Source organism: Pseudoliparis swirei, chromosome 16 (genome assembly GCF_029220125.1).
Source record: "Pseudoliparis swirei isolate HS2019 ecotype Mariana Trench chromosome 16, NWPU_hadal_v1, whole genome shotgun sequence".
In the NCBI taxonomy this organism is placed as follows: domain Eukaryota; kingdom Metazoa; phylum Chordata; class Actinopteri; order Perciformes; family Liparidae; genus Pseudoliparis; species Pseudoliparis swirei.
Genome location: NC_079403.1, coordinates 1,483,304 through 1,495,803, shown reverse-complemented (window position 1 = coordinate 1,495,803; position 12,500 = coordinate 1,483,304). Strand labels below are relative to the sequence as shown.

Here is a 12,500-nt window from a genome sequence, read left to right as displayed (position 1 = left end):
AATACAGGAGGAAATATTCACTTCATGCAGCTTCTCATGCAGCTTCTCATGCAACTCCCTCAATGCAGACGACTCACTGATGGAAATGTCTTTATCTATACAGCCATATATATATATATATATATATATACATATATATATACATATATATATAAATATATATATGTATAAATGTGTATACAGGACTGTCTCAGAAAATTAGAATATTGTGATGAAGTTCTTTATTTTCTGTAATGCAATTAAATAAACAAAAATGTCATGCATTCTGGATTCATTACAAATCAACTGAAATATTGCAAGCCTTTTATTCTTTTAATATTGCTGATTATGGCTTACAGCTTAAGAAAACTCAAATATCCTATCTCTAAATATTAGAATATCATGAAAAAGTATACTAGTAGGGTATTAAACAAATCACTTGAATTGTCTAATTAACTCGAAACACCTGCAAGGGTTTCCTGAGCCTTGACAAACACTCAGCTGTTATAAATCTTTTTTTTTACTTGGTCTGAGGAAATATTAAAATTTTATGAGATAGGATTTTAGAGTTTTCTTAAGCTGTAAGCCATAATCAGCAATATTAAAAGAATAAAAGGCTTGCAATATTTCAGTTGATTTGTAATGAATCCAGAATGCATGACATTTTTGTTTTTTTAATTGCATTACAGAAAATAAAGAACTTTATCACAATATTCTAATTTTCTGAGACAGTCCTGTATATATACATTAATATATATATATATATATATGTATATACAGTATACACATATATAAATATATATGGATATATATATATATTTAAATCTATGTATATATGTGGATGTATATGGATGGTTGATAGGTGGAATATTTTGAAAATATTTTTGAACAGAAAATAAAGAGGAAGGAAGGAAAGGAAGTAAGGAAGGTAAGCAGACAGGTGTTTGATATACGAGTAGAAACACACAGAGGAGATGGAGTGTTTCCTACTGAGCTCCTTCAACACCTTCAGTTAGAGGCACTGGCCAGCTCCCTGGTGTGTGTGTGGGTGTGTGTGGGTGTGTGTGTGTGTGTGTGTGTGTGTGTGTGTAGTGGTGTACAAACATGGACACACACACACAGCTCGTTCCCCGGTCTCAGTTCATTACCTGGTCCGGGGGCTGTGGAGGTTTTAAGGGGGAGGTGGAGAGTCTCTGCCCAGGAGAGGTGCACTGACCCTGGGCAGCAGATGAGCCGTGCCCCCCTGTCCCTCTGGAGGACGGGTTCATCAATAAACTCACAGGACTTTGGTTCCCTCCTTCTCTCTTTCTTTCCTTGTTTCCTTCTTTATTTCCTTCGTTCTTTCTTTCCTACCTTCTTTCTTTCCTTGTTTCCTACCTTCTTTCTTTCCCTCCTTTTTAATCTGGTTTCAAACCTCCTTCCTTTTCTTCCTTTATTCTCACTCTGTTTTCTTACTTTCTTCTCTTACTTTCTATTTATTATTTCCTAGATCTTTATTTCTTCATCCCTCACTCTTTGTTTCACATCTTCTTTTCTTCCTTCACTCTCTCCCTTTTCCCTCCATATTTATTTTCTTGTTTAATTTCATTTTAAATCTTTTTCTTACTTAATAAATTCTTTTATTAAGAAATTATTTTTTTATTTTAGCCTTTTATTCTTCTTTCTCTTCCCGTCACTTTAGATTTGTTGTTCGTCTATAAATCTTTTTTCTTCACGTCATTCTTTTCCACCGGTTCCTCCTCAGTTATTCTTTCCTTAATTCCTCTCCCTCCCTCCTCCTCCCTCTCTCTCTCCTCCTCCTCCCTCTCTCTCTCCTCCTCTTCCTCCTCCCTCCCTCCCTCCTCTCTCTCCTCCTCCTCCTCTCTCTCCTCCTCTCTCTCTCTCCTCCTCCTCCCTCTCCCTCCCTCCCTCCTCTCTCTCTCCTCCTCCTCCTCCTCCTCCTCTCTCTCTCCTCCTCTCTGCCCTCCAACAGTCACTTGAGATGTTCTTCATTAGTGAAAACACCAGTTGACAAAAACACCTAAAGCAGGGACAGAGTAACCGCTGTGAGACCCCTCCCCCTGTGTGTGTGTGTGTGTGTGTGTGTGTGTGTGGTGGTCGGGCAGTGAGCCCCTACTGTCAAGATGTTTTATACATGAGGTTAACACACACACACACACACACACACACAGTTGGTTCTAACTCCACATATATTTCTGACTCGAGTGACATCACTCAAGGTCACGTATTGATCAGACGTCCCCCTGGAGCCCTTAAACTCTTTACATGACATATTCTATATCAATAATAAAAACACATCATTTTTATATAGATTTTATACAGTTTAAAAAATATTTTTCTATTTGTATTTTTTTGATTGTTGTTGTTCGTTGTTATCAGTGTGGCGTGTTGTTAGCAGTGTGGCGTGTTGTTAGCAGTGTGGCGTGTCGTTAGCAGTGTGGCGTGTCGTTAGCAGTGTGGCGTGTCGTTAGCTGTGTGGCGTGTCGTTAGCAGTGTGGCGTGTCGTTAGCACTGTGGCGTGTCGTTAGCAGTGTGGCGTGTCGTTAGCACTGTGGCGTGTCGTTAGCAGTGTGGCGTGTCATTAGCACTGTGGCGTGGCGTTAGCACTGTGGCGTGGCGTTAGCACTGTGGCGTGTCGTTAGCACTGTGGCGTGGCGTTAGCACTGTGGCGTGGCGTTAGCACTGTGGCGTGGCGTTAGCACTGTGGCGTGTCGTTAGCAGTGTGGCGTGTCATTAGCACTGTGGCGTGGCGTTAGCACTGTGGCGTTAGCACTGTGGCGTTAGCACTGTGGCGTGTCATTAGCACTGTGGCGTGTCGTTAGCACTGTGGCGTGGCGTTAGCACTGTGGCGTTAGCACTGTGGCGTTAGCACTGTGGCGTGTTGCTGACCTGGAAGCAGACGGGCGTGTGGACGTCCTCCAGGTGGAACTGCTTGAGGAAGCGCTGGTCCTGACTCCAGAACAGCCGGATGTCCGGGATGCCGTACAGGACCATGGCCAGCCGCTCCAGGCCCAGGCCGAACGCCCAGCCCGCCTTGTGCCCCGCCCCCGCTGAGGGAACACAAACACACCACGTCATCAGCGGAGAGACGGCCGTCCCACCAGGAGACGAGACCGAGCAGAGCTCCAGGAGACGGACTCCTCCCGGGGCTCTTCATGCTGAACGTGGACAACAGACACACATTAACATGAAGGAGCATTCATGTCGTGAATTAAAACCAAAAGAAAGAAACAGTACACGGCTAAAGTACCGCAGCTTTAAACTAGAACGGGCACTCGGTAGAGCGCATACCTTCGCATATCACAAGATTGGGCATTGAATTATAAAAATGTTGGCATTAGTTGCATGCCAATTGGATACAAATTGAAGATTTTGACCTTTTCATGACCTTGACATTGACCTGATCAATTCCAAAACCTAATCAAATGGTCCCCTGATAATAACCAATCATCCCACCAAATTTCATGCGATTCGGTTTAATACTTTTTGAGTTATGCGAGTAACACGCATACAAATAAATAAATAAATACGCGGCGATCAAAACATTACCTTTCCGCATTTTCAATGCGAAGGTAACGACTGACCCTGGAACCAGGATCCTCCAAATGAAACTGCAGCCAACGAACTGTCGTACAAAGAACCAGAAGCAGGAAGTGACTCCTCATACTCGACTCTTCAACTTAGTGCACTCGATAAACACCACCTCCTTATGTCTGGATACCTTATTGATCGCCCAGGAGGGGAACTCCGTACCGCGCGCTGCTCAAGGGCACTCGGGCCGGCGTTGGTAGCCGACAACCAGGAAGTGTCCGCGAGGCGGTTTCCTGTCGGCGTGGTTCTGATGAGTCGATTCCAGTTTCTCATGCTGTCGCACGCGTTCGCCATCCAACAGACACAGAACTGACTCCAGGTCAGTGGTCAGGTCAAATATTATTAAACTATTTCCAAAGAATCTCTCAAATTGGAGATCCAGTAATCTTTGGCCCTAAAAGTTTGAGTTCCTCACTTTGCTGTCAATCATTCCGCTGCAGACAGAAAGACTTTTTCAAGAAGCAGATTTCAGAACAGAACGGCTCCACCGCCTCGGCTCAAAGGGCGGGCGCTCCAGGGGAATAGGGGATTATGGGTAATTCTGAGGATTTCAGGCGTCTCCATCCTGGGACCCAGATGAGAGGGAAGTGGCTTCTCTCTCTGGGCCGAAGACTAATGGAGACAAAGCTTCTCCTCTCTGAAGCACCGACCCTCCAGAACCGGAGTCTGTGACCTCTGGCTGGGCCGGGAGCCGCAGTTTAAGAAACGCAGCGTGGAAAACATCTCACTCTGAAGGTCATCAACTCGATTCGGGAATTTGAAATCTTTTGATATTAAAATACTCGAGTGCTGAGACATTTGAACTCTTTCTCACTGAAGCAGACTGAGGCTCACATGTGGCATAGCAGCAGGAAGCTGGAGATGGAGCTGAAGATGGAGCTGAAGATGGAACTGAAGATGGAGATGGAGCTGAAGATGGAGATGGAGCTCAAGATGGAGATGGAGCTGAAGATGGAGCTAAAGATGGAGATGGAGCTGAAGATGAAGCTGGAGATGAAACTGAAGATGGAGCTGAAGATGGAACTGAAGATGGAGATGGAGCTGAAGATGGAGATGGAGCTCAAGATGGAGATGGAGATGAAGCTGAAGATGGAACTGAAGATGGAGATGGAGCTGAAGATGAAGCTGGAGCGCTCCAGTCAGCTGTGATGTCTTTAAAGGTTCAGTTGCTCTCTGGCGCTCCTGCTGAGCGTGAATACACTTCATAGTTTAGTTCTGCTACTTTTACTTGTTCATTTGATCAGAAGTCCAACGTACACAATGTTGACCTGACGGGTAAATGAAGAGTTATGGCAACTCATCCTCAGGGGAGCATGAACGTCTGAAGCTACCGCAGATGATAGATGTCAAGTTCATTCATTCAAGAGCATGAACATCAACCTCATGGTGGTGCTAGAGGAACAGTCAGGAGATCAGAGTTGGGAGGGTTCATCCTCCGGGGAACATGAACTATGGAATCCATCTCATAGTTGAGATATTTCAGTCTGGACCCAAGAGATGCTCCACCTGACCACCAGCACCTGACCATGGCACCACGTCTACAACAAGCACCACGAGAAGAGAAGCAAAGTTTCCGACATATTTAAATCAGAAGTGGAAGAAACAGAATCTTTTCATCTGAAGCCGGCAGTGAGAACAGTGAGACCCCTCTAAGCTGACTCCTCCTCTTCCTGGTTGAGGAAGATGCCACAGGATCTTTGAGGTGGATCTAGCTGGAGTAACGTTCAACAGTTCCAGTGTTTCCTGAAGCATCTTCTCATCTGACAATACGTCTATGACGCTGACGGCCAACAACAGAAGAAGTCAATGTTATGTTGTTTTATGAAGACAGAACGGCCCGGCAGGAGAGCGGTAGCCCAACATGTTTGACGTCCACCTTCGGGTCACAATAAAGTCCTTGTTTCCGTACGCAGGTTCCTCAGAGGACAGGTACTGTGGTACCTTCACCAAACCACCACGAGTTCACAGGTTCCCATGTCAGGCCGTCAGAACAACGTGTCGTCCCAAAGGCAGAGCGAAGCAACGAGTCTACGGAGTCCCCTGACCCAGAAGATCGGCGCTCACGTCCTCGTCAGCGATCCACAGTCAACATCGGTTTATTTGACCTGCGTCCACCATCTTGTGTGACCTTAAACAAACCGGGTCAGCTTCCTGAACCCGCCCCGCCCCTGACCCCCCGGCCGCGCGCCGCACAGAGCTGATGGTCCATCGTTTCCCGTCTTTTGGGTACTTCTGGAATTGGGCTTTTCCCACTTGAGAGCAGCGGAGTCGTTTATTATGCCGGGCGCACCGAGCAGAGGAGGAACATGACGCCTCACAGCAGAAAGACAAAGAGGCGATGAGGGAGAGATTAGATTCCCATATTATCACTTTCACACAAATCTGCAGGAGTAATGAGTTGTGAGTCCGTTTGTGAGGTCAGCGGCCGGCGGAGGAGTGGGCGGAGAGCGCAGCGCTGGAATCTGGACATTTTGACTCATATTTGTGCGTGGGGGCATTCAAATGGTTCTGCACTAATGAAGAAACACACACACACACAAACACACACACACACACACACACGAGAGGTGGTTGCGAGCGAGCTGGAGGAAGAAGGATGTGCTTTGATTGGAAATGCTTCTGCTTATTACGATGATGTGTGACCTGCCCCCACACCCTGTGTGTGTGAGGCCGCAAAGCACCCGTGCGCACACACACACACACACACACACTTCCTGGTCATGTCGCTCCTAGTCCAATCAGCAGATGGCGAATGTGGTTTCTATGCTAATGAGCGTTGGGTCGAGGGGTCGCAGCAGATGAGGGAACGCTGTGGCATTAATCTTCACTTCATGATAACGCAAAATCAATCAAATCTGTGACCCCTCTCCCCCTCTTCCTCTTTCTTTTCTACTTTCTGCTCCTTCACCTCCTTCCTTCGCTCTTGTCTTCCATTCTCATTCACACATCTCCATCGCTCTTCTCTCCCCTCTCGTCCATTCATTCTCTCATTCATCTCTTTCCTCTCGTCTCATTTCATATCTCAATAACTCCACCTCGCTGCTACTGCCACCCATCGGGTCTTCTCCTCTTCATCAGTATTCTCTCAGTCTCTCTTTTCATCTCGTCTTTTGTCAGCAGAAACAAAACAACATGAGAAAACAACCGTTTCTTCTTCTTCTTCTATGACGAATCAGAAGGACGCTGAGAGAAAAACAAAAAACACATCACAAACAAACCAGCCGACTAGCTAACGGATCATTTAATGCAAAGTCCTCTGCGAGCTCAGAACCGCCAGTCATGACGTCATCATGTGGAACCTGACAGGTGTGATTAAATCCACTTCCTGTCTCAGTCTCTCCTGACGTGATGAATGTGCACCAGGATCTCACTTCATCTCTTCGTCTTCACTCTCCTCGCTGCTGTTGGTTTGAATTCCTCTCCTCTTCCTCCCCTCCTCCTCCCCCCTCCCCTCCCCGGTCTCCATTCCTCCTAATTATATTTGCCATAAATATATGTATGACTGCATTATTGGAGGCAGTGGTTTGAAGCTGCAGGATTGTGATGATGTGTAATGATTTCATACGCAGCCGTGGAAGAAAACACCTGAACTTTAATTACCCGGCAGGAATCTGAGCCGCTGCCTCTTCAAATATCATTCAAAACCAAAGCTAATGAAGAAGAGACGGAGCCGTCAGTGACACGCAGGATGTGCCTCCAATGAAGAAAGTCGGTTTGGATTCACCTCACAGCTCAACTCACTCTGAGAAACATGGAGACACAACTCACTTTTAGCGGCGCTGAATGTTGAAATGCTGTCAAATACTCAAATATAGAAATTCTGCAACGTTGATGATGCTCCAGCTCTCCGTCTCCGGGAGGAAGACAACTCGCCCTCCGACTCCAGGGACGCTGCTTCCTGCTCTCGAACCGACTCATCTTATCGTGAACTGAGGTTGAGTCGAGGAGAACCAAAGATAAGTAGTGGATCCTCTATGAACATGGGACTGGACTAAGGGTCAAGACTGGTCTACAAACTGGAGATCTGGTCTTCAGAGGGGACGTTTGGACGAGGTGGAGAGTTAAGGATCGTCAGTGGTGTCTGATCTGGAGTTTGGGGTTTCCTGCCCAGAAACAAGCCAAAGCTCCAGCTCCCAGTGAGTTAGAGACGTGAACTCTTTGGAGGGTCGGCAGCATGGAACTGATCTATGGACTTGACATTTTAGGTTTGAGGATTGGCCTTAAACTTCAGCCTCTGTTGTAGATTAAGGGTGCAGGACTTTAAAGTGGAGCTTTGACTCGTCTCCTTCATGTGGGGCTCCAGCCTCACAGCCGGCTGCAGGGCTTTAAATCTCTGCAAAGCATGTCTGCATCAGGTTCAGGATGCCTTCGTCTTTCTGCTGCATCACATCGGAGCCCGACATCCCGTCTGGATCCCTCTGCCACCGAAGAGCCACGCGGGTCTGAGCCCAGAGCATCATCCAGAGATCAGCCGGCAGCCAGAGGCCCACACGCCTGACGCCGAGACGCTGACGGGCAGCCAACCAGCTGGGAGACGCCTGACTGACGCTCAGTCTGAGAGTGTGTGTGTGTGTGTGTGGGCAGAGCATCATTGAATTGAGCCGCAGTGTGGCACAGACGTCAGCCACAACAGATTGCACGACACAAAACGGGGATAGATGGCCTGAGAGCAAACATTGCTGTGTGTGTGTAAGTGTGTGTCTGTGTGAGTGTGTGTGTGTGTGTGAGTGTGTGTCTATGTGAGTGTGTGTGTGAGAAGAGACAACCCCCTGTCCTCCCTCCTTTTACTCTCACTCAGCTCTGCAATGCTAGGCCCCCTCCCTCAGCCAATCAGGGAAGCTTGGTGGTTGCAGTGGGGTTGTGAGTGTGTGTGTGTGTGTGTGTATACGCGTATACGCGTGTAGCCGCATCTCCGTCTGTCGATGACATCACTGAGCAGCGCTCGGTGACGCGTGACGTGAGTCATGTGTTCTCCGTATGTTAATATGAAGTAACAACGTATAATAATAATAATCCCTCAAAGAGTTTGATGTCAGTCACTAAGTCACATCACAAGGTCTCCAAACTGACTCCGCCTTCGAGGTTCAGCACCACAGCGACTGGACTGTGGAAGAACCACAGAACCAGACCAGTGGACCCCAGACTGGACCACACTGGGCTCAGAGACCCAACACCGGAGAGAACTGGACCAAACCAATGTTACTTAACCAGAGAACAATGGACCAAACCAATGTTACTTAACCAGAGAACAATGGACCAAACCAATGATACTTAACCAGAGAACAATGGACCAAACCAATGATACTTAACCAGAGAACAATGGACTAAACCAATGTTACTTAACCAGAGAACAATGGACCAAACCAATGATACTTAACCAGAGAACAATGGACCAAACCAATGTTACTTAACCAGAGAACAATGGACCAAACCAATGTTACTTAACCAGAGAACAATGGACCAAACCAATGATACTTAACCAGAGAACAATGGACAAAACCAATGTTACTTAACCAGAGAACAATGGACCAAACCAATGATACTTAACCAGAGAGAACTGGACCAAACCACTGATACTTAACCAGAGAGAACTGGACCAAACCAATGATACTTAACCAGAGAGAACAGGACCAAACCAATGATACTTAACCAGAGAGAACTGGACTAAACCACTGATACTTAACCAGAGAGAACTGGACCAAACCAATGATACTTAACCAGAGAGAACTGGACCAAACCACTGATACTTAACCAGAGAGAACTGGACCAAACCAGATCATGTTTGACTTACTGTTCCACACGACAACATGTCACTAACGGGATGAACCAACACACCAGAAACAATAGATCCAAAACACGGTAAAATCCCCAGAGAACAATGGACTAAACCAATGATACATAACCAGAGAACAATGGACCAAACCAATGATACTTAATCAGAGAACAATGGACCAAACCAATGATACTTAACCAGAGAACAATGGACCAAACCAATGATACTTAACCAGAGAACACTGGACCAAACCAATGATACTTAACCAGAGAACAATGGACCAAACCAATGTTACTTAACCAGAGAACAATGGACCAAACCAATGATACTTAACCAGAGAACAATGGACCAAACCAATGATACTTAACCAGAGAACAATGGACTAAACCAATGTTACTTAACCAGAGAACAATGGACCAAACCAATGATACTTAACCAGAGAACAATGGACCAAACCAATGTTACTTAACCAGAGAACAATGGACCAAACCAATGTTACTTAACCAGAGAACAATGGACCAAACCAATGATACTTAACCAGAGAACAATGGACAAAACCAATGTTACTTAACCAGAGAACAATGGACCAAACCAATGATACTTAACCAGAGAGAACTGGACCAAACCACTGATACTTAACCAGAGAGAACTGGACCAAACCAATGATACTTAACCAGAGAGAACAGGACCAAACCAATGATACTTAACCAGAGAGAACTGGACTAAACCACTGATACTTAACCAGAGAGAACTGGACCAAACCAATGATACTTAACCAGAGAGAACTGGACCAAACCACTGATACTTAACCAGAGAGAACTGGACCAAACCAGATCATGTTTGACTTACTGTTCCACACGACAACATGTCACTAACGGGATGAACCAACACACCAGAAACAATAGATCCAAAACACGGTAAAATCCCCAGAGAACAATGGACTAAACCAATGATACATAACCAGAGAACAATGGACCAAACCAATGATACTTAATCAGAGAACAATGGACCAAACCAATGATACTTAACCAGAGAACAATGGACCAAACCAATGATACTTAACCAGAGAACACTGGACCAAACCAATGATACTTAACCAGAGAACAATGGACCAAACCAATGATACTTAACCAGAGAACAATGGACACAACCAATGTTACTTAACCAGAGAACAATGGACCAAACCAATGATACTTAACCAGAGAACAATGGACAAAACCAATGTTACTTAACCAGAGAACAATGGACCAAACCAATGTTACTTAACCAGAGAACAATGGACCAAACCAATGTTACTTAAACAGAGAACAATGGACCAAACCAATGATACTTAACCAGAGAACAATGGACCAAACCAATGATACTTAACCAGAGAACAATGGACTAAACCAATGTTACTTAACCAGATAACAATGGACCAAACCAATGATACTTAACCAGAGAACAATGGACCAAACCAATGTTACTTAACCAGAGAACAATGGACCAAACCAATGCTACTTAACCAGAGAACAATGGACCAAACCAATGATACTTAACCAGAGAACAATGGACTAAACCAATGTTACTTAACCAGAGAACAATGGACCAAACCAATGATACTTAACCAGAGAACAATGGACTAAACCAATGTTACTTAACCAGAGAACAATGGACCAAACCAATGATACTTAACCAGAGAACAATGGACTAAACCAATGTTACTTAACCAGAGAACAATGGACCAAACCAATGTTACTTAACCAGAGAACAATGGACCGATCCAATGTTGCTGGATATTGGACACATGGTGTAAATCATTCCCTGGTTGTCGTGTTTAATATAATAACAATAGATTGTTTCAATAATTTGTTTCCATTAGTGCATCTTGACTTTTCAAAATAAGAGCCTTTGTTGTCGGAGCCCTGCTCCATCATTCACCCTCTGACAGGAGACGAGACAATCGCCCTTTCATCTGCCCCCCTCAAATATTTACACACACACACACTGAATGAGACAAAGGGGTGTTGCATTGCAGTGGCATTGCAGCAAAATGGATTATTATTCCTAAATCCGTGAAGCTTTTACCTCTTGCTGCTGGTGTCATATTATACTGGACAGGGCAGCGCTGAGGTCACACACACACACACACACTTAAATGGTTTCTTTGAGACTTACCCAAAACCTTAAACCAAGTCTTGACCCTAAATTGTCATGATTTACATTATTGGGATGTTCCTGTCCCCTAAAAAATAGCTAGACCCCACAATGCCCCTGTGTGATAAGTTCATGTCCCCACAAGACATGTAAAACACCTGCACACACACACAAACACACACCCACACACACAACGGGTAAGTGGGTGAAGGGACGTCTGAAGGTCACTTGTACAGGAACATGAAGGTAAAGCAGGCGTCATTCTGAGATGAGAAGCACACAGTGACCCCTTCAGGCCACAATGGGCGTTACACCCCATAATAAGTCCGAACAAATTACTCGAGACTTTTTCTTTTTGTGGAATCACAAACCCTCTTCCTGCTGACATCGTGAACACGTTCAGCTACGCTCAGATTATTCGTCTTGCGTACGGAGTTCAGCTTTCGTGACGTAAAGACCAAACGGACACAAGCAGAGTAGCGAGGGCGAAACGGGGTCTCCTGCAGGAGGCCAGGAGAAACAAGGGCTGACCATGGATCCCTCCAGTGACCAGTAGAACATGTGACCGGTGGATCACGTGATCAGTAGAACATGTGACCGGTGGATCACGTGATCAGTAGAACATGTGACCGGTGGATCATGTGACCAGTAGAACATGTGACCGGTAGAACATGTGACCAGTAGTGATCGGTAGAACATGTGACCGGTAGAACATGTGACCGGTAGAACATGTGACCAGTAGAACATGTGACCGGTAGAACATGTGATCAGTAGAACATGTGACCAGTAGAACATGTGACCGGTAGAACATGTGATCAGTAAAACATGTGACCGGTAGAACATGTGATCAGTAAAACATGTGACCAGTAGAACATGTGATCAGGAGAACATGTGACCAGTAAAACATGTGATCGGTAGAACATGTGACCGGTAGAACATGTGACCGGTAGAACATGTGATCAGTAGAACATGTGACCAGTAGAACATGTGACCAGTAGAACATGTGATCAGTAGAACATGT

General features: G+C 45.4%; 1 protein-coding gene across 1 annotated transcript in view; it reads right to left on the bottom strand.

Moving 5' to 3' along the window:
• fars2 (phenylalanyl-tRNA synthetase 2, mitochondrial) overlaps positions 1 to 3,072 on the bottom strand; it is a 20,768-nt gene extending 17,696 nt beyond the window's left edge. The window contains exon 1 of the mRNA XM_056434780.1: positions 2,869 to 3,072. Within this exon, the coding sequence (XP_056290755.1) occupies positions 2,869 to 3,057 (189 nt within the window). The 5' untranslated portion in view covers positions 3,058 to 3,072. The remainder of the gene's footprint in view (positions 1 to 2,868) is intronic.
• Between the last annotated feature and the right edge of the window lie 9,428 nt (positions 3,073 to 12,500).